The sequence below is a fragment of the Oncorhynchus keta genome, chromosome 11, assembly GCF_023373465.1.
Source record: "Oncorhynchus keta strain PuntledgeMale-10-30-2019 chromosome 11, Oket_V2, whole genome shotgun sequence".
NCBI classification, from domain to species: Eukaryota; Metazoa; Chordata; class Actinopteri; order Salmoniformes; family Salmonidae; genus Oncorhynchus; species Oncorhynchus keta.
Window position 1 is genome coordinate 53,302,925 of NC_068431.1, and position 27,514 is coordinate 53,330,438.

The following is a 27,514-nucleotide window of genomic DNA, read 5'->3' on the forward strand; positions in this document are numbered from 1 at the left end:
TGTTTGGGGATGAAGCACTTTTATCAGCCAGACACTGTAGAGCCGAATATATTGATAAAAGTCTCCTTGTCCGAGAGAGATTAACAGTTATCAAAATATAACGCCAAGGAAAGCCTACATGAAACACACACCTTGTTTGAAGTGGTTTTAATATCCCCTATGAGAAAAATGTATGAAAAATAATTGGGAGCATTTACATGTTTGACTGCTAGGTTTTATGTGTATTATGATGCTTCCACAGTGGGGTTCTATGGTAAATTAAATTAAAAGCCAATTTATGCTTGATCCAAAAATGTGGTTAGGAGGCTTCGTATGTCTGCGGAGGCCTTTTTGCAGTAAATTCTGTACGGTCACTTCAGACATTGGATTGATCATGCAGAGCCTTTTATCTGGAGATAACATCCTGGTCTTTGCAACCACCGAACTGCAGTACCACATTACGTCATTAGAGATCGCTCATACCACATGAGTAACATGAAAAACAAATCATTTTGGAGAAAGTCACAATTTACAGGGACATTTGTAACCCTGTTACACCTGGACCACTAATACTCAATCAAGGCTTCTCATAATACCTGAGAATCCTGGAAGAAATATGATTACTTTTATTTACATAGGGATGCATGTAGGTTGATTGGCAGAAAACTCTGTACTGTACAATAATACACCCACTGGAACTCAAGGTAGGACCATAGGATGACTGAAAACAGAGTGTGTATGTTTATTGGATTGGATAGAGAGAGACAGGAGAGGAAAGAAGAGTGTGTTGAAAGACCCTTGGTCAGATTTCAAATCATGCTCTAAGACTCTCAGTGGTACATAGTGTTCTAGAGGAAGCAGCTTAGACCGTTAGAGCGGCTAGACCACCCCAGGCCTCTGGTGGCTTTACTATCAACTACATTTAATTCAATTTATATATGAATAATATCAATGACTGATAAAGGTCAGAAAACAAATTAGAAACTTTTATAGTATCACTTTTTATTAGAAATGTACCACAAGAACATAGTAAAACTATTTGTATAAAATTGACAAAAAATACAAAAGATTGTTAGTGGATATGCATGCGTAACTTAATGTAAACTAAGGCATCAGATTCTGCACTGTATAAAGTAATTAGTTCTGCTAACAATTATTTTATGTGGAAACCAGTTGCCTAGAACCGTTTGAGTAACCCAACTCAGAGTATTTCAGTGTTCAATACTTAAAGTTACTTAAAGTAATAAAGTGACATCACCACCCACATGGTCTTCTTAAATTGTAAATACTTAACTGTTTAATGTTTTATGAACTTTTTGAAACTAAATTGCATGACGTATTCTGATCCAGAACGATTTAAGTTACTTGAAAATGGATATGTGTTGTAGTGAATGGGCACACTTACAGTCTCTCTCATTTCGAAAAGGAGTTTGATGAAGTACAATTAGAATTTACATATAAATGCCTGGATTACTTTAATTTCGGTGAATCTCATATACATTGGGTTAAAGTTATGTACAGCAATGGTTACTTAGAAAGTATTGAGCTTTTAAGAGGAGTAAAAGGCTGTCCATTGTCTCCATATATATTTATTATGGCCATCGAAATGCTAGCTATTAAAATTTGATCCAACAAGAACACCAAGGGGTTAGAAATCCAGGGGTTAAAAACAAAAATGTGTCAATGTATGCCGATGACTCAAGTTCTCGCTTAGGTCTGCAATCTGGATCCCTGCACAGTCTCATTGAAGATCTTGATCACTTTTCTAGCCTCTCTGGACTAAAACCTAATTATGAAAAGTGTACCAGATTACGTATAAGATCGTTAAAAGTCAGTTTTTACACTACCTTGTAGTTTGCTAATAAAATGGGTGGAAGATTAAGTAGACATACTTGGTATTCATATCTCAAAAAATATAAATTAACTTACCACAACCAATTTCAATAGAAAGTTTGCAAAAATAGATAAGATTCTGCAACCATAAATCACATGTATTAACTCTTTGGTTCTATCACAGTTTACTTAATAATGGCATTGCCTACTTCAGGCGACTTGTATTTTTAAAATCATATGAGCGACAAATAGTTCACTTAATTTGGAAAGCTAAACCAGACAAAATAATTAATATGTGTTTAGGGGGCTAAAAATATTAAATATTAAAGCATTAAACCTCTCACTAAAAGCTTCACTCATACATAGATTACACTTAAAACCAAAATGGTTTTCCAGTAGATTATTAAGAAAGGTTAATCCTTTGTCCTTTGGCCTTTATACAGATTACAACTTCTCATCTCCGACTAATTGAAAATGAAACTTTGTTTAAAGTGTGCCCTTTTATAAACAAGCCATACAAAGCTGGTTACAATTTCAATTTTACCTCCAAAAAAGACAGAACAAATATTATGGTTAAACTCAAATACTGATTCATTTAAAAAAAACGTTCTTTATGGAAAAAATGTTTTAAATGGTATTATATTTATTATCGATATTATGAATAGAGATAGTGGAGTTAAGTAACATATGCAGCTATCAAAAATATATGGGAATGTCTGCTCAATGCAAAGTTCCAACCAATTGATTGCAGCATTACCAAGGGCAAGGGGAAGAGGGGGAATGTTTGGAACTTGTTTGTTTGCCATATACTAAAGATACAAAATTGGCTGAAAATGATTGGCATAAATAGAAAAAATATACCAGTTTCATTTGAGGGCAAAAATGTTGACCCTGCGCCATACAGGTTGCAAAATAAATGGGAAGAGATTTTCGATGTACCGATTCCATGAAACATGGTATATGAACTGACTCAATTTGATTCAAGACTGACTTTTTCAAATAAAATTATTATACAAAATTATTGCCACCAATTTCATGCTATATATATAGGGCATACAACAATCTCAGCACTGTAAGATCTTTCTGCGAAAAATGGTAAATACTTGAATGGTAAATAATGTATGGTCATTTTGGAGTCACTTTTATAGGAAATAAGAATAGAATGTTTCCAAACACTTCCATTGTACATTATTGTGGATGCTACCGTGAAAATGGAAAATCCTGAATGATTCGTAAATAATGACAAGTGAGAAAGTTACAGACACAAAAGACACACAAAAGACTCTCACCATTACAATAACAGAGTAGGTTATATTTTTTTTTGGGGGGGGTATGCTATTTCTGCATCTAACTTTCTCAGTTATCATTATTCACAATTTATTCAGGATTATCTGTAATCATGGTAGCATCCACATTTTAACATGTAACGTAGAAGTGATTAGAAACATATTATATTCTTATTTACATTAAAAGTGATTCCATAATGACACACTACATTATTTACCATTAATTTCTATTGGTCACAAAATAATCTGAGGGAGGAAGGCATGGGTGATTGTTAGGTCAGTAATGCTGATCTAGGCAGTCGGGTTGAAGGTACCATGGAAACCGTAGGGAATATTGACAGGCACCTCGGCTCTCCGCAGCTCCTCCCATGTCTTGGCATTCAGAACCAGGAGGAATGTACTCTTATTCTGCACAGAGAGATAGAAGCGTCCAGATTAATCTACATCAACACTGTAGAACATTCTAGATTAACCTCTATCAACACTCTAAAACATTCCAAACTAATCTCTATTAATACCATATCCGTATGGCACGTTTCTGAAATGCTGTAACTTGTGTCTAAAATAACTGAGATTGCTACCCAGTGAATATCGCCATTTGACCCTAATGAGTGGATGAGAAAGGTAAACAACCTGAACAGGCTCGTTGTGTGAATATTATTGATGACAAGCTTTGAAAAAAATCCCGATGACAATGGTTGTCAAAACCACCCTGTTTAAATGTTTTTAAAAATTTCTGTAGCCCTTTACACTTGTACCTGTATAAGGATAAAAAAACAGTAACATGCCTTACATGATGTTAGAGCTCAGAGTCTCCGCTTGAAATATATAGCCAATACATTTTGTATTGAATAACAGTGTAATTTACATTATGATTTCAGTGAGAAAACATTTTCATAATGAGCAGTTAGCCTGTGCTTATCGTAACAAGCTGTTGTTGCAAGGTTGCCATAAAGTGTTTCTTTCCATGACCTTTGACTGTTGTGAAGCACAGTTGTGGTCTAGTGGTGACATTAGGAACTGCATGTTACTGCATAGTTTGAGACAAAGTTTAATTCATTCAGCCCTTCTTGTTTATTAGTGTGCCTGTGGTGCTTCAGCATAAACACTTCTGCATTCTTATCCACTGCCAAAAATAGGTACAACTTAAAAATGTGTCTAGGAAGGTAAACTGAACAAGTGTTTTGTGTTTTTATATAAAGTTAATTATTTTTCCACATTGTATTGTTACAGCTTCAATTCAAAATCGATTGAATAGATCCTACTCATCTACACACAATACCCCATAATGACAAAGTGAAAACATGTTTTGTTAAGCATTTTTGAAAATGGATTATATTAAAAAAATACATCTAATTTATATATTCACAACCCTGAGTCAATTAATGTTAGAATCAACTTTGGTAGCGATTACAACTGTGAGTCTTTATCGGAAGTCTCTAAGAGCTTTGCACACCTGGATTGTACAATAATTACAGTTTTTATTTTTTATTCTTCAAGCTCTGTCAAGTTGGTTAGATTTACAAGCCAAAATAAGTCAATATTGTAACTAGGCCACTCAGGAACATTCAATGTCATCTTGGTAAGGCACTCCAATGTATGGTTATGGTCCTGCTGAAAGGTGAATTTGTCTCCCAGTGTCTGTTGGAAAGCAGACTGAACCAGGAATATCCTCTTGGATTTTGTCTGTGCCTATTCCTTTTATTTTTGTCCTGAAAAACTCCCTAGTCCTTGCTGATGATAATCATTCCCATAACATGATGCAGCCACTACCTTGATTGAAAATATGAAGAGTGGTACTCAGTGACGTGTTGTGTTGGATTTGCCCCAAACATAACACTTTCTATTCAGGACATTAATTTATTTTCTTTGTCACATTTTTTTGCGGTTTTACTTTAGTTCCTTATTGCATATATATTTGTATTCTGTACAGGCTTCCTCCTTTTCACTGTGCCATTTAGGTTGGTATCGTGAAGTAACTGCTACAATGTTGTTCATCCATCCTAATTTTTCTCCTATCACAGCCATTAAACTCTGTTTTTAAGTCAACATTGGTTTCATGGTGAAATCCCTGAGCGGTTTCATTCCTCTCCAGCAACGGAGTTAGGAAGGACACCTGCATCTTTGGAGTGACTGGGTGTATTGATAGACCCTCCAAAGTGTAATTAATAACTTCACCATGCTCAAAGGGATATTCAATGTCCGCTTTATTAATTTTATCCATCTACTATTAGGTGCCATTCTCTGCGAGGCATTGGCAAATCTCCCTGGTCTTTGTGGGTGAAATCTGTGTTTGCGATTCACTGCTCGACTGACAGACCTTACAGATAATTGTAAGTGTGGGACACAAAGATGAGGTAGTTATTCAAAAATCATGTTAAACACTATAAGTGCACACAGTGTGAGTCCATTTCAACCTATTATTTGACTTAAGCACATTTTTACTCCTGAACTTATTTAGGCTTGCCGTCACAAAGGGGTTGAATACTTACTGACTCAAGACATTTCACCTTTTCATTGTTAATTAGTTTGTAAAACATTTCTAAAAACAGAATTGCATGACAACATTATGGGGTATTGTAGGTAGGGGGTATTATGGGGTATTGTACACAACCTCTCCGGCTGTAACACAACAAAATGTGGAAAAGGTCAAGGACCTGAAGGTACTATAGTTGCTTTTTGGTGGTTATCATGTGAACCACAAATAAAATATACTTTTCCATTTAAATTAGAATATTTAGTTAATAAATTATCATTTGGAGCACATAGTGTAATAAAGATGGTTTGTGTTTCATTCCATTTCTAAAAAAAAAGTAATATAAATCGGTAGATATATTGGTAATATGTGACTTTTGCCTCCCTAAAATCCCATATCGGTTGGCCTGAATTTTGTTGTCTGAGTGAGTAAAATGCTGTAAATTACAAGGACTCTGTGCATTTGGGAAGATAAGTTGTTGAGGATTATAATAAACACAGATTTGTTGATACAAGCATAGGTCCAAATGCGCACTTCACATTTCCATATCATAAAACGTATGTAACGTTTATGATCACTACCTTTCATGTACAGTTACAAGATGATGTTATACCCTGGGTTGTCCTTGTGAGGAAAATTTGCTACAGACCACACATCAGAATGCACTCATGACTCCATTCTATGCACACCAAAATTACAATCTGCTTCTCGGAATTTCCTTGTGAAAGCCTAACTCTGTAAGATCATGTTTTCTAATTTCGCTAGCCATGTGTGCGATATAATGACCCATGACCTTTACCTCAGTGGGCGTGACCACCACGGACAGGATGACCCCATCGTCCTCCTCCACGGCGTCCGGCGAGGGAACGAAAACAGGCTCTGAGGGGAACAAACCCTTCTGGTACCACACCTTGAAACAGAGAGAGAGCAGAGATGCAAACAGGGACCCCAAAAGGTAAACATGGTCAATCTTTGAAAAGTGAAAGATAATATTTTTTTTCTTCAGAGAACAACAAGTATATAATATACATTTTATTAGTCTCATTACTCCTAACTTCCCAAAACACAATAGACAGAGAAAATAGTGTCCCGGGGAAACGGGGGAGTTGGGCTCTTTGGTCTGCGTTTAAGGTTTATCATGACATGCAATGATAATCTCAGTTTTCCCAGAGAGGAATACATAAGGCACAATCACATCTTTCTTTTTTGCCAAATTACTTTTTGTTGGTTTTGTTTTTCCAGGTTTGAGATATTTTTCAGATTTTCACTCTCGTAAATCACGATTTTGAATAGGAACAAAACCACAATTGGATGTTCTAAGTCTACAACAATGCTTAGCTCAATGCTCAGCTCAGACTGGCCAATAAAAAGTAAAGAGCTATAATTGCTGCAAATTGAGGATTCTTTGACGAAATCAAAGTTTGAAGGACGCAATTATTATTTCAATTAAAAAATAATTATTTATAACCTTGTCAAAGTCTTGACTATGTTTCCTATTCATTCTGCAACTAATTTCACGTATGCTTTCATGGAAAACAAGTGACCCCAAACTTTTTAATGGTATTGTATGTATATATTTCCTGAGTTTAAAAAAAAATATTTCCTTAATTTAGGACAGACACTTCAAATCTTTGTTTCTTATGATTTATTTTTGAATGTCTTTTTTGCCATTCATGAATGTGTTATTCAATGCACTTCTATAGGTTTTAGTAGTAAAGGCCAACATCAATATTCTTTCAAATTATGTATTTTTTGGGGTTACCTTAAGGGGTCTTAAAATTCTAAATCAAATAGTCATACTGGATATATACTGGATCATTTAACTATCTTAAAACAATTCCATATGTCAGACAATTCCATATGTCAGATATGTCAGTCACCTCCCTTCCCCAATGGCTTAGAATGAATACAAGTTAACCTGTTACTCCTACCCCCTACTTTTTCCAACATTCTGCTAAAAATCGCACAACATTTCAGCGCCCTGCTGCTCATGACAGGAATATAGTATATGCATATGATTAGTATGTGTGGATAGAAAACACTCAGACGTTTAGAAAACTGGTTAAATCACGGCTGTGAATATAACAGAACGTGCGTTTCATCGAAAAGCGCAGGAAAATCTGATCACTGAAAATGGAAATATATATCCATCCGCCACTTCAACCCATTGATAAAGGCGAACCACAATAAATGGGGCTGAGGTTGCAATACCTACAGCTTCCACACAATGTCAACAGTCTTGTCATTTGCCTAGGCTTTGTTTCTTGGTCAAACAAAGAAGAGACAAGCCATTTGTTCAAGTCTCCGACCGGATATTTTGGTTGAGATTTACCCGGACATTATTTCCAGACGGACAGCTAAAGAATATACTTCGCCTCGTGATCAATTTGATCGCTTATTAACGTTTACTAATACCTAAAGTTGCATTACAAAAGTATTTCGAAGTGTTTTGTGAAAGTTTATCGGCGACTTTTTTAATTTTAAAACGTTACGTTATAAGACGCTATTTTTTTCCGTTAATCACACAGTCTTCATAGATCGATATCTAGGCTATATATGGACCGATTTAATCGAAAAATAGTGATTATGGGACATCTAGGAGTGCCAACAAAGAAGATGGTCAAAGGTAATGAATGTTTTATATTTTATTTGTGCGGTTTGTGTAGCGACGACTATGCAAATTATTTTGTTTACGTGCCCTGGGGGCCTTTTGGGGTGTTACATGCTATAAGATAATAGCTTCTCATGCTTTCGCCGAAAAGCATTTTAAAAATCTGACTTGTTGCCTGGATTCACAACGAGTGTAGCTTTAATTCAATACCCTGCATGTGTATTTTAATGAACGTTTGAGTTTTAACTAGTAATATTAGCATTTAGCGTAGCGCATTTGCATTTCCAGATGTCTAGATGGGACGCCTGCGTGTCAGGTAGGAGCAAGAGGTTAAGGAATTAGAATATAGGATAGCCTTAAACATGTGAAATTTAGTTTGGTGTATCTAGGTTGAACTGTTCAAGAATAACTGTTGGTGAGAAATATTATTCTAATTTATGCAAATATATCATCTCCACCAGGCACAGCGAGAAAAGGACTGTCCACCCCTCAGAGCCTCATTCCTCTCTAGGTTTCTTCCTAGGTTCTTGCCTTTGTAGGGTGTTTTTCCTAGCCACATGCTTCTACATCTGCATTGCTTGCTGTTTGTGGTTTTAGGCTGGGTTTCTGTATAAACACTTTGTGACATCTGCTGATGTAAAAAGGGATTTATAAATACATTTGATTGATATAGTTGTACTATAGTTTATCAAAGTTTTACCCCCTACCCTGTCAAACAACTGATTGGCTCAAACCCATTAAGAAGGAAAGAAATTCCACAAATTAACTTTTAAGAAGGCACACCTGTTAATTGAAATGCATTCCTCATGAAGCTGGTTGAGAGAATGCCAAGAGTGCAAAGCTGTCATCAAGTTAAAGGGTGACTATTTGACAAATCTCAAATATAAATGTATTTACAATGTAGAAAATAGTACAAATAAAGAAAAACCCTTGAATGAGTAGCTGTTCTAAAAACTGACCCGTATTGTATGATTTCTTGTTTTCCCCTTAACGAACAGATTCTGTCTCTCCAACCTCAGCCTCTCTGATGGACTGTCTCCTTCCACCACTGTGCGCCAAATTCTCAAAATGTGAATCTGAAGGCTTGCACCCTGAACCTGAGCTGGTGTGGCCGGACAGTAAAGGAGTCAATCTCAAATGTGAAAACTGTTTAAGGGTGTGTAGACTTTCACTAGGTCATTGATTCTTTAAGAAAATAAGTTATACATTCTTGTCGAGCTTAGTTTAACTGTTCTTCCCCATCAGAACCAAAAATAGGCCTGTTTAACTGAAAACACTGTATAGACTCAAAACATGGTTCAAACTATAAGTCCTTGCATCCATAACTCCTATATGTTAATGGTCAGTGCTAACACGGATCCTTGGGACATCCCTACCCTAAACGATAACCCTAACCTTAACTCTTACACATAACCAAATCCCTTACCTAACCTTAACTATTTTAACAATGGGGTAGGGACATCCAAAGGATGCTGAATAGCATGGACTGTATGTTTATTTTCTGAGATCTGTATCCATGAATACTGGGCAGGGGCACGAGATGAGAGTCTGGTGTGAGAGAGACAGTGGCCTGGCCATAGAATTAGGAATAATAATTGTATGACATAGCCTGACAATAGATCACAGAAAATAGTTATATTCCCAGGGAAATTGATCCCAGGCCTTTGCGGCCCGTGGCCCAGAGTTGCCCATCCCTGACCTAGAATCTTGAAATTCTGTGCATAGTTCCCTCTTCGCACAAGGAACACATTTCCCTCAAGGACCCACAAAGAATGCCATGATGGATTTTCTGCCAATTTGAATTCCTGAAAAACACTTAAATGACATCTCCCCCGGAGCCACAGGGCCGATCTGGATTAAACCCTGATGTATACGGCATCTATGGATAAATGTCTTTCAATGCAACATTTTCCAGACTAGTATGTCAAACAACTGACCAATAAACAATGTGGGCATGGTCTGGCACATAAATACATATAAATCAGACAGACATTTGTGTGGTAAACATGTTCTTAACCCTGTCAAGACTCATATGCAAGCAGATTTAGATTGACCACACGGTGGTGCTATACAACAGGCACATATTTTTCTCTTTTGATCTGTTTGACTCCGTGCTGAAATTGAAAACCTCTGGTTATTGTGACGTGTTGTTGTGCTTCCCATTTGAGGTCTGGATTGTGATTCCTATGATTTTTGTGTGGTGTCAAAATCTGAATGATTGTTGCAACAACTTCTTTTGGTTTTCTGTTATTCAAAAGGTGCTGTCAGGAGAAACAAATTGATACCATTTCATCCTTCCACTCTCACATGGTTGTTAGTTCTATCAGTTAAGTTGCTAGAGAAGTGGACTTATTGTTCATTTTAATTGGTTTGATTGCTATGCAGCCTGGCAAGGTTAACCCTTGCTTGCTAGCTAGCCATCTGTGGCTGATACAGTCAAGTCAACTCTGCAGATACAGTGCTTTCGGAATGTAATTCAGACACCTTGACTTTTTCCACATTTTGTTACATTACAGCCTTATTCTAAAATGTATACAATTTGAATTTTTATCATCAATCAACAGACAATACCCAATAATGACAAAGCAATAACCGGTTTTGGGGAATTTTTGCAAATGTTTATATTTCAGTTGTTTTATATATAGCACATTTACGCAACTATTCACACCCTTTACTCAGTACTTTGTTGCAGTTCTTTGGCAGCAATTACAGCCTTGAGTATAACATTATAAACATAGCACACCTGAATTTGGGGAATTTCAACCATTCATGAATGCAGATCCTCTCAAACTCTATCAGGTTGGATGGGGAGTGTCAGGTCTCTCTGTAGCTGTTTGATCATGTTCAAGTCCGGGCACTAGCTGGGCCACTCAATGACATTCAGAGACTTGTCCCGAAGCCACTCCTGTCTTGGCTGTGTGCCTAGGGATGTTGTCCTGTTGGAAGGTGAACCTTTGCCCCGGTCTGAGGTCCTGAGTGCTCTGGAGCAGGTTTTCGTGTACTTTGCTCCGTTAATCTTTGCCTCGATCCTGACTAGTCTCCCAGTCCCTGCCGCTGAAAAATATTCCCACACCATGATGCTGCCATCACCATGCTTCACCGTAGGGATGGTTCCAGGTTTCCTCCAGACGTAACGCTTGGTATTCAGGCCAAAGAGTTCAATCAGACCATAGAATCTAGTTTCTGATGGTCTGACAGTCTTTAGGTGGCTTTTGGCAAACTCCAAGCAGGCTGTCATGTGCCTTTTACTGAGGCTAACAAAGGCCTGATTGGTGGAGTGCTGCAGAATTGGGTTTCCTTCTGGAAGGCTCTCCCATCTCCATAGAGGAACTTTGGAGCTTTGTCAGAGTGACCATCTGATTTTGGTTACCTCCCTGACCAATGCTTTTCTCCCCCAATTTCTCAGTTTGGCCGGGCGGCCAGCTCTAGGAAGAGTATTGGTGGTTTCAAACTGTGTACTTGGGGAGACGGCTGGGTTCTTGGGGACCTTCAATTCTGCAGACATTTTGTGGTACCCTTTCCAAAAATCTGTGCCTCGACACAATCCTGTCTCGGAAGAAGGGCACAATCCTGTCTCGGAAGGACAATTCCTTCGACCTCGTGGCTTGGTTTTGCTCTGACTTGCACTGTCAACTGTGGGACCTTTATAGAGACAGGTTTGTGCCCTTCTAAATCATGTCCAATAATTAGATTTTACCACAGGAAGGCTTCAGTCAAGTTTTACAAACATCTCAATGATTATCAAAGGAAAAAGGATGCACCCAAGCTTAATTTCGAGCCTCATAGCAAAGGGTCTGAATACCTAAGGCATCTGTTTGTTTGTTTTATCTACATTTGCTAAATTTAGGTAAATGAAGAAATCATTAAAAAAAACATTATAGAATAAGGCTGTAATGTAACAAATGTGTAAAAAGTCAAGGGGTCTGAATACTTTCCGGATGCACTGAAGAATATCAAAGTTGCAGCATTTGTATTTGTTTAATCTGTTTTCTAGTGATATTTATTTGGATACATCCATTCCACTGTTGAGGGATGACACAGACACAAAATCTATTTAATCTATTTAAATACAAGTTTAAAATGAGACAATGTCATGTCTTTTGTTGTTCATGGTTCAGTTGAAAGCTGCAATATTACTACCTACATTTAAGAAATATTGCTACCCGACTAAGGCCTGATCCAGCAGCCAGACCCAGGCCAGCAGTTTTAGATCTGGAATGCTTGAATCAGGCCAGATGTGGGCCAGATGTGTGCTAACATACTGTACATTTATGCTTTAATACTAAATAAATACTGCACTCTGACCCACAGAACTTATATGATAGTGTTGTTAGACAAAGCAAGGAAAGTTAACTTCAAAACATAATTTGCAGCTGTTGTTGGTGAATAATTAATATCCAAGCTTCTGACATGACTAAGTGCAGCTAGAAAGAGAGCAGTTGATGGGTTACTTAAACATCTCTATCTACTGATTGGTAAACATTATTCCTAATCCATTTTTGGATTTGAAAAGCAGAGAAGTAGGGGAAGATTTTATTCCCTCTAACTTTTTGTCTAACTTGTTGGGGTAGTGGTGAAAAACAGCAGTTGTTTGTAGATGCAGCAAATGATGAAGCGGTTATTGAAACAGCTCCGCATTTAACCCCATAGTACCCTCCAGATTTGTCATTAAGCTCGAGTCCCTGGGTCTCGACCCTGCCCTGTGCAACTGGGTCCTGGACTTTCTGACGGGACTCCCCCAGGCGGTGAGGGTAGGAAACAACATCTCCACCCAGATGATCCTCAACACTGGGGCCCCACAAGGGTGCGTTCTCAGCCCTCTCCTGTACTCCCTGTTCACCCATGACTGCGTGGCCATGCACACTTCCAACTCAATCATCAAGTTTGCAGACAACACTACAGTGGTAGGCTTGATTACCAACAACGACGAGACGGTCTACAGGGAGGAGGTGAAGGCCCTTGGAGTGTGGTGTCAGGAAAATAACCTCAATCTCAACGTCAACAAAACAAAGGAGATGATCGTGGACTTCAGGAAACAGCAGAGGAAGCAGCCCCCCTATCCACACTGATGGGACAGCAGTGGAGAAGGTAGAAAGTTAAGTTTGTTGGTGTACACATGCTGGACAAACTGAAATGGTCCACCCACACAGACAGTGGCGCAACAGCGCCTCTTCAACCTCAGGAGGCTGAAGAAATGTTGCTTGTCACCTAACCCTCAAAAGCTTTTACAAATGCACAATCGAGAGCATCCTGTCGGGCTGTATCACCGCCTGGTACAGCAACTGCACCTCCCACAATCGCAAGGCTCTGCAGAGGGTGGTGCGGTCTGCACAACACATCACCAGGGACAAACTACCTTCCCTCCAGGAAACCTTCAGCACCCAATGTCACAGGAAGGCCAAAAAGATCATCAAGGAGAACAACCACCTGAGCAACTGCCTGTTCACCCCGCAACCATCCAGAAGGCGAGGTCAGTACAGGTGCATCAAAGCTGAGACAGAGAGACTGAAAAACAGCTTCTATCTCAAGGCTATATTAATACTTTCCGAAGGCACTGTAAGTCAGGAGGACTTCAAGAGTTAGGTGTTAGCAAAACCATTGACTAACTGCAAAGTAAAAGTACTTGTTTGTCTGGTACAACATAACACAATTTTAAGTCATATGGGGCAGAGTCTCAAAAACATTAGAAAAGGATTGTGTGTGGATACGGTGGGAACATGTGGATCTGAGCAAGTGTGATGTCATTAATGTTGCTAAATGCTAAGTCTATTGTCTATTGTTTTTGTCAAATTATGTTTTTTATTGTTAAATATTTAATTGTTTGTCTGCTTTACTACAGATTGCTCAGGACTTTTACATTTCAAACCCGGACTGCTTGGGGAAACTCACTGATAACTGGATCATGGTCTTCAAGGGCAAAACTGAGAGAAGCAAGCCCAAGATCTTCTCTTTAAAGTGCAGGTATAGTTTGAAATGACCGTGCTGGAGCCTCAGATGAAACAATCAAGTCATTCACTTAACATTCTTCTCTCCAGATACACAAGGTGACATTGCTTTAAGACTTCTGCCAGTGGTCCTCCCAACACCAGTCTACAAGATGGGCAGGAAGATATTCTGACCCAGCTTCAATGCAGTGGAGGCTCCTTAGAGGAGGAACGGGAGGACCATCCTCAGTGTATTTCATTAAAAAAAATAATTGTAAAACATTAAAAAAGTTAGCCTTTTTTAGATAAAACTATACTAAATATGATCACACTATTTTGCGATGAAGGACTACAGTAGCCACAACAGCACTGTAGGATAGCACCATGGTGTATCCGGAGGACAGACAGCTTCTTTCCTCCTCTGGGTACATTCAATACAAAACCTGGGAGGCTCATGGTTCTCACCCCCTTCCATAGACCTACAGTAATTATGACAACTTCCAGAAGACGTCCTCCAACCTATCAGAGCTCTTGAACTGACATGTTGTCCACCCAATCAAAGGACCACAGACTGTTAAACAGCCATCACTAACACAGAGGGGCTGCTGCCTACATACAGACTACAAATCTACATACAGACTAGAAATCATTGGTCACTTTAATAATGTTTACATATCTTGCATCACTCATCTCATATGTACTATATATACTGCATTTTATACCATCTGTTGCATCTTGCCTATGCCACTGTCATTTCTCATCCATATATTTATATGTATATATTCTTATTCCATTCATTTGGAATAATTCATTTAGGTAGTTGTTGTGGAATTGTTAGATTACATGTTAGATATTGCTGCACTCTCGGAACTAGAAGCACATGCATTTCGCAACACTCGCAATAACATCTGCTAACCATGTGTATGTGACCAATACAACTTTATTTGGTTTGCTATGAGACTCCAAATTGAGCTCAGGTGCATCCTGTTTCCATTGATCATCCTTGAGATTTTTCTACAACTTGATTGGAGTCCACCTGTAAATCCACCTGGTAAATTCAATTGATTTGACATGATTTGGAAAGCCACACACCTGTCTATGTAAGGTCCCACAGTTGACAGTGCATGTCAGAGCAATACCCAAACCATGAGGTCGAAGGAATTGTCCGTAGAGCTCCGAGACAGGAGCTGCAGAAGGGTACCATAAAATGTCTGCAGCATTTAAAGTCTCAAAGAACACAGTTTTCTCCATCATTCTTCAATGGAAGAATTTTAGAACCACCAAGATTCTTCCTAGAGCTGGCTGCCCAGTCAAACTGAGCAATTGGGGGAGAAGGGCCTTGGTCAAGGAGGTGACCAAGATCCCGATGGTCACTCTGAAAGAGCTCCCGAGTTAATCTGTGGGGATGGGAGAGCCTTCCAGAAGGACAACCATCTCTGCAGCAATCCACCAATCAGGCCTTTATGTTAGTTGCCAGACTAAAGCCACGTCTCAGTAAAAGGCACATGACAGCCTGCTTGGAGTTTGCCCAAAGGCACCTAACGGACTCGCAGACCATGGAAAAACAAAATTCTCTGATCTGATGAAACCAAGATTGAACTCCTTGGCCTGAATGCCAAGCGTCACGTCTGGAGCAAACCTGGCACCATCCCTACCGGGAAGCATGGTGGTGAAAACCTGTTCCAGAGCACTCAGCACCTCAGACTGGGGCTAAGGTTCACCTTCTAACAGGACAACAACCCTAAGCACACAGCCAATACAATGCAGGAGTGGCTTCGAGACAAGTCTCTGAAAGTCCTTGAGTGGCCCAGCCAGAAACTGGACTTGAACCCGATCGAACATCTCTGGAGACCTGAAAATAGCTGTGCTCCCCATCCAACCAGACAGAGCTTGAGAGGATCTGCTGAAAAGAATGGGAGAAACTCTCCAAATACAAGTATGCCAAGCTTGTAGTGTCATACCCAAGAAGACTCGATGCTGTATTCGCTGCCAAAGGTGCTTCAACAAAGTACTGAGTAAAGGGTCTGAAGACTTATGTAAATGATCAGTTTTAATTTTTTTATACTTTTGCAAACATTTCTAAACATCTGCTTTTGCTATGTCATTATGGGGTATTGTGTGTAGATTGAGGGGAAAAAAATGATTTAATCAATTTTAGAATAAGGCTGTAACATAACAAAATGTGGAAAAAGTCAAGGGATCTGTTTAAGAAATGAATTTCTTCCTAAATGAAGAAGCAAAGAAATAGAGTATTTGTTTTGAGTTTTACTTAGCTAGCAAATGCAGCTAGCTAGTTTTTCTTACTGAAACACCCTGCTCAAACAGAGGGATGCTATGTTTGCTAGCTGGCTATGATTATCCAACACAAACTATTCCAAGTCAAGGTAAGCTTTTCGTTTGACTAATTTATTGTCACCGTGGCCCGGCAGCTTACTTACTGTACTACTCTGACAAAACCCAGCAGCATTGCAGTTCTTGACAGACACAAACCAGTACGCTTGGCACCTGCTACCATACCCTGTTCAAAAGCACAATATTTTGTCTTGCCCATTCACTCTCTGAATGGCACACAAACACAATCCATGTCTCAAGGCTTAAAAACCCCTTCTTTAATTTGTCTCCTCCCCTTCACACTGATTGAAGTGGATGGTTTAAGCTCAAGAGTTTTGGAAGCCAGTGGGAGAGAGGTAACATCAATAAGGGATCATAGCATTCACCTGGACAGTCTGTCTGGAGAGCAGAGAAAAGAGCAGGTGTTCCTAATGTTTGGTCACTCAGTGAGTACAGTTACATGCACACAATAATATGATTATTTTGGATAGTCAGATTAGTATAATAGTTTGTTTAAAATGTTTACATGCTTTGCAAGAAGAACGATTTCCCTAATAGCCCTGTTTACATGCTCACTTCTGAAACAGGCCACCTGATGGGACTTAAATGCAGAAAATCACCAATCAAAATAAACTTTGTCACAGCGACTATGCTATTTTTGCAAAGCATATTTTATTCTGAGTTCGGACGTATAAAGTTTGTTTGTGAAAACTACTTCTAATATGCATAAGCGCACACATACGTAGGAGGCTTACGTTACTGGCGAGGGCAGATATGCAGATCAAATACACCACCTGAACGCCAATTAAGCTGTTTACATGTACAAATTATTTGAAAGAAAATTAGCTGTTTTACTGAAACACCCTGCTCAAACAGAGGGATGCTATGTTAGCTAGCTGGCTATGATTATCCAACACAACACAAACTATTCAAAGGTAAACTTTTCATTTCACTAATTTATTGTCACCGGGGCCCGGCAGTGTAACTCCTTACTTACTGTACACTAACGTTAAAGCATGATTGTAGTGGGTTTACTAACGCGTTAGTTCTATTAGCTATGCTGACTATGATGTTACTTTAGCTAATATGGTAACAACGATGTAGGCTGTGTGTAAGAGTTTGGCTTGGAATTTTTTTTTGCCTGGTCATTTACAGCTGATGAGTTGTGCATTGAACTCCAAAAGTGAAGGGAAGAAAGGAGGAGGGCGCATAATGTATACAAAGTGGCTGCTATGAAACTGAACTGCGTTTACCGGTGATCAGAGGTGTAATTCATTCCACCAATGCTGTTGAAAAACTTTCTTAAACAGAAGTGAACAGAACAAAATTGGGGATAAACATACCTGAATTTGTCCAAAATAAACTCTTGCTGTGACAGAGTAGCATTACATTTGTTACAAAACTCACCTTGACTTTCTTTCCCTGCAGGTCAATCTTGAGGAGTGAGTCTCCCACCAGGTGCCTAAAGCCACAGCCGTAGAAGTAGCGATAGGGCCGCGTGTTGAACTTGCTGTAGTTGATCTGGGGGAACTCCAGGCCTCCGTACTCATAAAGATCCTCTCCATGGAGATCCTCAAACTGGCACACCACCTGACCAGGACGCAAAGAGACGAAGCTGAACAAGAGCTGATTAAAGGTAAAAGCTGGAAACTTAATCCCCTTCAATGATTTAAAGAATGCTGACACTTTTCAACAAAAGCATCTTCATCAGTGATTGAGTGGCTATTTACGGTTCCCACAGAAGTGTACATGCACTGTAATGGTAATAAAGGAAACACTTGAGTAAATGATCAGATCAAAATACATCACTGGAACGCCCATTAAGGTGTTTACATGTCCAAATAATTTGAAAGATTGCTCAGAAAACCAGATGTTTTAATCGGTGTACGCTTACATTAACTTTGACCTTACGCTGATTAAGATAAGCAGAGTAAGGTGTTTACATTACTATTGTATTATTTGCCGGCTGCCATAATCAGTTTAATATAGAATTTTTTGAGTGCATGTAAATGCTCTCAGTGACTTTGAACAAGGGGTCTTAAAGGAGAACAGGGGGTTTAAACCGTGTGTGTCTCAGTCGCCAGAGTTGTGTACTACTACAAGCTAGGTCTACTGAGGCGTTTGTAAAGCTAGACCACTTCAGTTAGCTTCACATTCCAGGTCAGGCTTCATCTGCATTACAACAGTGGATATTGCTCGCCCGCCTGCCACTAACTCCAGCAGGCTTGTAACTGTGCATACATGTCACACATGGCTAGTCGAACGCAGGACTCTTCATTGAGACAATTAATCCATGGGTGAGTCAGTGCCGTATTTTTGCAAATTCAGCAAGCTATGGTGCGATAAGGTTTTAGATGTTTCGTCTTTATTTTATTGCTTATCATTAATGCAGTCTTTTTGATGTGCAATGCGCAACCACCATTTTTTCCCTATTGCTCCATCTATCTGTGGAACAGCTTGTTGTGTTGTGGCCATAGACATACGTATAATCCATAGAAGGGTTTTGGAAACTAACCATGGCAATTTGACTGTACACTAGCAATGGCTGCACGTCTTGACTTGAAAGGGACCTGCCATCTATGGATTATAAACTGCATTTACAAACATTAGGAACACCTTCCTAATATTGAGTTGGACCCCCTTTTGACCACAACCACCTCAATTCTTTGGGGCGTGGAAAACTTCCCAAATTTATGTCCTTTGGGTGGTGGACCAATGTTGATACAAATGGGAATCTGTTGAGCTTGAAAAACCCAGCAGCATTGCAGTTCTTGACACACATAAACCAGTACGCTTGGCACCTGCTACCATACCCTATTCAAAAGCACAATATTTTGTCTTGCCCACTCACTCTCTGAATGGCACACATACACAATCCATGTCTCAAGGCTTAAAAACCCCTTCTTTAATTTGTCTCCTCCCCTTCACACTGATTGAAGTGGATTTAACAGGTAACATCAATAAGGGATCATAGCATTCACCTGGACAGTCTGTCATGAAAAGAGCAGGTGTTTCTAATGTTTGGTCACTCAGTGAGTACAGTTACATGCACACAATAAAATTATTATTTTGGATAGATTAATATAATAGTTTGTTTAAAATGTTTACATGCTTTGCAAGAAGAACGATTTCCATAATAGCCCTGTTTACATGCTCACTTCTGAAACAGGCCACCTGATGGGACTTAAATGCAGAAAATCACCAATCAAAATAAACTTTCTGTCACATCAACTATGCTATTTTTGCAAAGCATATTTTATTCTGAGTTCGGACATATAAAGTTTGTATGTGAAAACTACTTCTAATATGCATAAGCCCGCACATAAGAAGGACGCTTGCGCTACTGGTGCTGGCAAATATGCAGATCAAATACAGCACTGGAACGCCAATTAAGCTGTTTACATGTACTAATAATTTGAAAGAAAATTAGGTGCTTAAATCGACGTGTGCTATTCCATCCGTAAGGCAATCAAACAAGCTAAGCGTCTGTATAGAGACAAAGTAGAGTCGCAATTCAACGGCTCCGACACGAGGTATGTGGCATGTTCTACAGTCAATCACGGATTACAAAAAGGAATCCAGCCCCGTGGCGGACCAGGATGTCTTGCTCCCAGACAGACTAAACAACTTCTTTGCTCGCTTTGAGGACAATATAGTGCCACTGACACGGCCCGCTACCAAAACCTGCGGACTCTCCTTCACTGCAGCCGTTGTAAGTAAAACATTTAAACATGTTAACCCTCGCAGGGCTGCAGGCCCAGACGGCATCCCCAGCCGCCTCCTCAGAGCATGCGCAGACCAGCGGGCTGGTGTGTTTACAGACATATTCAATCAAACCTTATCCCAGTCTGTTGTTCCCAGATGATTCAAGAGGGCCATCATTGTTCCTGTTCCCATGAAAGCTTAGGTAACTGAGCTAAACTCACTTCCATCATCATGAAGTGCTTTGAGACTGGTCAAGGACCATATCACCTCCACCCTGCCTGACACCCTAGATTCACTCCAATTTGCTTACTGCCCTAATAGGTCCACAGATGACGCAACCACACTGCAAACTGCCCTAACCCATCTGGACAAGAGGAATACCTATGTGAGAATGCTGTTCATCGACTACAGCTCAGCATTTAACACCATAGTACCCTCCAAACTCATCATCAAGTTCGAGACCCTGGGTCTCGACCCCGCCCTGTGCAACTGGGTACTGGACTTCCTGACGGACCACCCCCAGGTGGTGAGGGTAGGTAACAACATATCCACCCCGCTGATCCTCAACACTGGGGCCCTACAAGGGTGCGTTCGGAGCCCTCTCCTGTATTCCCTGTTCATCCACGATTGCGTGGCCATGCACGCCTCCAACTCAATCATCAAGTTAGCAGATGACACAACAGTGGTAGGTTTGATTACCAACATCGACGAGACGGCCTACAGGGAGGAGGTGAGGGCCATCGGAGTGTGGTGTCAGGAAAATAACCTCACACTCAACGTCAACAATACAAAGGAGATGATAGTGGACTTCAGGAAACAGCAGAAGGAGCACCCCCCTATCCACATCGACAGGACAGTAGTAGAGAGGGTAGTACGTTTTTAAGTTCCTCGGCGTACACAGACAGACAAACTGAATTGGTCCACCCACACCGCCACGTTGTGAAGAAGGCGCAGCAGCGCCTCTTCAACCTCAGGAGACTGAAGAAATGTGGCTCGTCACCAAAAACACTCAAACTTTTACAGATGCAGCATCCTGTCGGGCTGTATCACCACCTGGTACGGCAACTGCTCCGCCCACAACCGTAAGGCTCTCTAGAGGGTAGTGAGGTCTGCACAACGCATCACCGGGGGCAAACTACCTGCCCTCCAGGACACCTACACCACCCGATGTCACAGGAAGGCCATAAAGATCATCAAGGACAACAACCACCCGAGCCCCTGCCTGTTCACACCGCTATCATCCAGAAGGCGAGGTCAGTACAGGTGCATCAAAACAGGGACCGAGAGACTGAAAAACAGCTTCTATCTCAAGGCCATCAGACTGTTAAACAGCCACCACTAATATTGAGTGGCTGCTTCCAACATACTGACTCAACTCCAGCCACTTTAATATTGAAAAATTTATGTAAAAAATGTATCACTAGCCACTCTAAACAATGCCACTTAATATAATGTTTACATACCCTACATTACTCATCTCATATGTATATAATGTACTCTATACCATCTACTGCATCTTGCCATCTTTATGTAATATATGTATCACTAGCCACTCTAAACAATGCCACTTTTATATGTTTACATACTCTACATTACTCATCTCATATGTATATACTGTATTCGATACTGGAGGTCGGCCGATTATGATTTTTCAACGCCGATACCGATGCCGATTATTGGAGGACCAAAAAGGCCGATACCGATTAATCAGCCGATTTTTTTGGTTTATTTATTTGTAATAATGACAATTACAACAATACTGAATTAACACTTATTTTAACTTCATATAATACATCAATAAAATCAATTTAGCCTCAAATAAATAATGAAACAGGTTAAAAGTGGTGTAAATAATGCAAAAACAAAGTGTTAAAGAAGAAAGTAATATGTGCCAATATGCAATATGTGCCATGTAAAAATGTGTGCCATGTAAAATATGTGCCATGTAAAAAAGCTAACGTTTAAGTTCCTTGCTCAGAACATGAGAACATATGAAAGTTGGTGGTTCTTTTTAACATGAGACTTCAATATTCCATTTACATTTTACATTTAAGTCATTTAGCAGACGCTCTTATCCAGAGCGACTTACAAATTGGTGCATTCCAAGGTAAGAGGTTTTAGTTTGTAGTTAATATAGTAGTTATAGGACTATTTCTCTCTATACCATTTGTATTTCATATATCTTTGACTATTGGATGTTCTTATAGGCACTATAGTATTGCCAGTGTAACAGTATAGCTTCCGTCCCCCTCCTCGCCCCTACCTGGGCTCGAACCAGGAACACATCGACAACAGCCACACTCAAAGCGTCGTTACCCATCGCTCCACAAAAGCCGCTGCCCTTGTGGCGCAAGGGGATAACTACTCCAAATCTAAAAGCGAGTGACGTTTGAAACGGTATTATCGCACACCTAGCTAACTAGCTAGCCATTTCACATTGTTTACACCAGCCATTAGGCTGATAGGCCTGAAGTCATAAACAGCGCTCTGCTTGCGAAGAGCTACTGGCAAAACGCACGAAAGTGCTGTTTGAATGAATGATTACAGGCCTGCTGCTGCTCAGTCAGACTGCTCTATCAAATCAGACTTAATTATAACATAATAACACACAGAAATACGAGCCTTTGGTCATTAATATAGTCGAATCCGGAAACGATCATTTCAAAAACAAAATGTTTATTATTTCAGTTAAATACGGAACCGTTCAGTATTTTATCTAACGGGTGGCATCCCTAAGTCGAAATATTCTTGTTACATTGCACAACCTTCAATGTTATGTCATAATTACGTAAAAATCTGGCAAATTTAGTTCGCAATGAGCCAGGCAGCCCAAACTGTTGCATATACCCTGACTCTGCGTGCAATGAACACAAGAGAAATGACACAATTTCACCTGGTTAATATTGCCTGCTAAACTGGATTAGTAGTTATAACTTATTATGATTGATTGTTTTTTATAAGATAAGTTTAATGCTAGCTAGCAATTTACCTTGGCTTCTACTGCATTCGCGTAACAGGCAGGCTGCTCGTGGAGTGCAATGTTTAGAGCGTTGGACTAGTTAACAGTACTGTACCGTCATTAAGAATGTGTTCTTAACTGACTTGCCTAGTTAAATAAAGATTATTTTTTTAAGAAATCAAAAATATTTCCGATTGTTATGAAAACTTGAAATCGGCCGAATTAATCGGCCATTCCGATTAATCGGTCGACCTCTACTTGATACCATATACGGCATCTTGCCTATGCCGTTCTGTACCATCACTCATTCATATATCTTTATGTACATATTCTTCATCCCTTTACACTTGTGTGTATGAGGTAGTTGTTGTGAAATTGTTAGGTTAGATTACTTGTTGGCTATTACTGCATTGTCGGAAATAGAAGCACAAGCATTTCACTACACTTGCATTAACATCTGCTAACCATGTGTATGTGACAAATAAAATTAGATTTGATTTAATTTTGATTTTAATCTGATTAAGAATTTACATGACTATTGCCATACTCAGCCTACTGCCATAATTAGTTTATTAGAAAATGATTAGTGTGCATGTAAACATACTCAGTGTATGGCTATGGTTGGTTGCGGTTGTCAGTTTGCCTTTCACAGATTTCTAAATACAATAATTTAAAAAATGTACTGCTTGGAAAGCAAATGCCACCATTACTAAATGTGTAAAGTGATAGTAATTTTAACATTAATATTATTTTACACACCAAAAAACATGTGATTTAAATATTTTGTTAATCAGTCGTCGTCCTCAAATTAAGGGTATGATGACACAATCTTTGCGAGAGGAAGGGTATCTGATATAATTGCTCCTCAACTCAGTCACTTCATTCAGGATACATGGAGTTAGTCTTGAGTTATCCTACCCGAACCAGGTTAGTTCCGAAGGTTTCGTTGCCATAGAAATGTACCTGGCTGAAAGGTGAGCAACTTTTGTGGTACCGGTTATACCGAGTGTTACTCAAGAGTTGACAAAAGTTACCGTGCTAACTCCTCAAACCTGATTCATAGTATAGGGATCTGATCTCAAACCCAATTGAACACTTTATGGAAGATTCTGGAGTGGCGCCTGAGACAGCGTTTTCCACCACCATGAGCAAAGCACCAAATGTGGTAATTCATCTTGAAAGAATGGTGTTGCATCCCTTCAATAGAGTTCCAGACACATCTATACCAAGGTGCATTGAATATGTTCTGGTGGCTCGTGGTGGCCCAACACCCCATTAAGAAACGTTATATTGGTGTATCCTTTATTTTGGCAGTTACCTGTATATCATAACTGTCTCCATACTAGGATGGAATGGCAGGAACCTGGTTACTGAGATTTACCGGGATTTACCGACCAAAACCACTCCCTTTTCCCGGGATAAATAACTCAGAGAAACAAGTAAATTATAATAAATTATTATAACACCTGTGCTCCTCAGGCCTCGACTTAGAAAACTCTCCTTTCTAATACAAGACTATGCGAAGAGGGATGCAAGCTCTTTTTTTGCTGAATGTTAGAAACAGCAGCCCAATAGAACTCATAGGTAATTTGAAAGAGTGAACGCGCGATGGTGGTAGGCTATATCATTTATTTATTCAGACCCATAACCATTCAATCTGGAATATGAATGAGAGGCTTCCATTAAAGAGCAGTCTCTGTGTTCTGTGAGACAAGTAAAAGCCATAACACTTACGTTTTTTTCCAGCAGCAGACTATGATCGATAATGTCAAACCTGCACTGAAGTCTAACAAGACAGCCCCCACAACCATTTTGTCATCAATTTCTCTCAGCCAATCATCAGTCATTTGTGTAAGTGCGGTGCTTGTTGAGTGTCCTTCCCTATATGTGTGCTGAAAGTATGTTGTGAATTAGTTTACTGTGAAATAGCATTGTATCTGGTCAAACACTATTTTTCCATAAGTTACTAAGAGGTGGTAACAGGCAAGAGTGTGCAAAGCTGTCATCAAGGCAAAGGGTGGCTACTTTGAGGAATCTAAAATAAAAAATATATATTTGGATTTGTTTAACACTTTTTGGTTACTACATGATTCCATATGTATTATTTTATAGTTTTTCATGTCTTCACTATTATTCTACAATGTAGAAATCTGTAAAAATAAAGAAAACCCCTTCAATGAGTAGGTGTGTCCAAACTTTTGACTGGTACTGTATATATATATATATATTGAAGGGGTTTTCTTTATTTTTACAGATTTCTACATTGTAGAATAATAATAATATATATATATTTGTTTGTCTGTATGTCATATATGTTATGGAGCTATTGTACTTGGAAGAAGTCCAAACTTATAACTGTAATGTTGAGAACCACTATCATGTTGCAAAAAACTGTCAACAACCAGACTTGGCAGGAGAAAGGTTCCAGAGCATGTAGATAGGTTGACCTACAATCACCACAGTACGATAACAACTATACTGGAACTCTCCACAAACACTTATTTTGTTGTCACACTTGAGAAGGTCGAAAACATATACAAAAACGAAGAAAAATACGTTGGCAGTTAAGTACAGTAACTCCGCCCCACCCTGATCGTTCTCACACATGAACAAAAGGTGATGAAAACTCACCCCCCTGGCCAGATCTTTCAAATACAAAGAACACAGAAAAACAAGGACGCAGTGTACAGAAACATGCACATTTCTAAAATACCAAACTAGCACTAACAACAACACATACAGATACCAGAAACATGCACATTTCTAAAATACCAAACTAGCACTAACACAACCCATATTAGATAACAGAAACATGCACATTTCTAAAATACCAAACTAGCACTAACAACAACACATACAGATACCAGAAACATGCACATTTCTAAAATACCAAACTAGCACTAACAACAACACATACAGATAACAGAAACATGCACATTTCTAAAATACCAAACTAGCACTAACAACAACACATACAGATACCAGAAACATGCACATTTCTAAAATACCAAACTAGCACTAACAACAACACATACAGATAACAGAAACATGCACATTTCTAAAATACCAAACTAGCACTAACAACAACACATACAGATAACAGAAACATGCACATTTCTAAAATACCAAACTAGCACTAACAACAACACATACAGATAACAGAAACATGCACATTTCTAAAATACCAAACTAGCACTAACAACAACACATACAGATAACAGAAACATGCACATTTGCAGCATACCTTATCTATGGCTGTTTTGATAGAAGTGGCAGAGCTGGCGGGACGTGTGTTGAGGTTCACACCTGTCGGTGTGTCGTTGGTCACATTGAGGGGCAGAACAAAGCGCCGGGGGAACGCTCTGTGCATGGTGTTGTAGGCCTGAGGAACAAATACAGCGCACGTGAACATCAAAACATCACAATGTCACAGTATAAATGTGCGGTAACATTGGGTGTGTTTTGAGTTTCTGTGTTTAGCTTTCTGTGTGTTGTGTGTGTTGGCATGTGTTCGTGCATGCATGCGTTGGTGTGTGTACCCGCTTCGAAAAAAAGGTGCTATCTAGAGCCTAAAAGGGTTATTCGGCTGTTCCCATAGGAGAACCGTTGTGAGCACGGTGCCCCATGGGGGCTGTGGTGTTATGGTATGGGCAGGCATAAGCTACGGATAACAAACACATGAGGCTCATTGTCGTGCCATTCATCCGCCCCCATCACCTCATGTTTCAGTCATTTAAGTCATTTAGCAGACGCTCTTATCCAGAGCGACTTACAAATTGGTGCATTCACCTTATGACATCCAGTGGAACAGCCACTTTACAATAGTGCATCTAAATCTTTTAAGGGGGGTGAGAAGGATTACTTTATCCCATCCTAGGTATTCCTTAAAGAGGTGGGGTTTCAGGTGTCTCCGGAAGGTGATGATTGACTCCGCATGATAATACACTGCCCCAAGTCGCAAGGATCAGTACACAATTCCTGGAAGCTGAAAATGTCCCAGCTCTTCCATTGCCTGGATATTCACCAGACATGTCACCCATTGAGCACGTCTGGAATGCTTTGTATTGACATGTATGACAGCGTGTTCCAGTTCCAAACAATATCCAGCAACTTCGCACAGCCATTGAAGGGGAGTGGGACAACATTCCACAGGTCACAATCAACAGCCTGATCAACTCTATGCAAAAGAGATGTATTGCGCTGCATGAGGCAAATGGTGGTCACACCAGATACTGACTGGTTTTCTAATCTGCACCCCTACCCTTTTTTAAGGTGTCTGTGACCAATGGATGCATAACTGTATTCCCAGTCATGTGAAATCCATAGCTTAGGGCCCAATGAATTAATTTCAAATGACTGATGTCCTTTTCTAAACTGTAACTCAGTAAAATCTTTAAAAATGTTGCATGT

At 39.5% G+C, this 27,514-nt stretch overlaps 1 protein-coding gene across 3 annotated transcripts in view; it reads right to left on the reverse strand.

Annotated features, from left to right (window-relative positions):
• Positions 1-961: 961 nt before the first annotated feature.
• bco2a (beta-carotene oxygenase 2a) overlaps positions 962-27,514 on the reverse strand; it is a 120,864-nt gene continuing 94,311 nt past the window's right edge. For all 3 annotated transcript variants that reach the window (XM_052457472.1, XM_052457473.1, XM_035781297.2), the window contains 4 exons: positions 26,349-26,486; positions 17,848-18,030; positions 6,374-6,484; positions 962-3,506 (listed from right to left, as the gene is read on the reverse strand). In XM_052457472.1, coding sequence (XP_052313432.1) covers positions 3,390-3,506; positions 6,374-6,484; positions 17,848-18,030; positions 26,349-26,486 — 549 coding nt within the window. In that variant the 3' untranslated portion in view covers positions 962-3,389. The remainder of the gene's footprint in view (positions 3,507-6,373; positions 6,485-17,847; positions 18,031-26,348; positions 26,487-27,514) is intronic.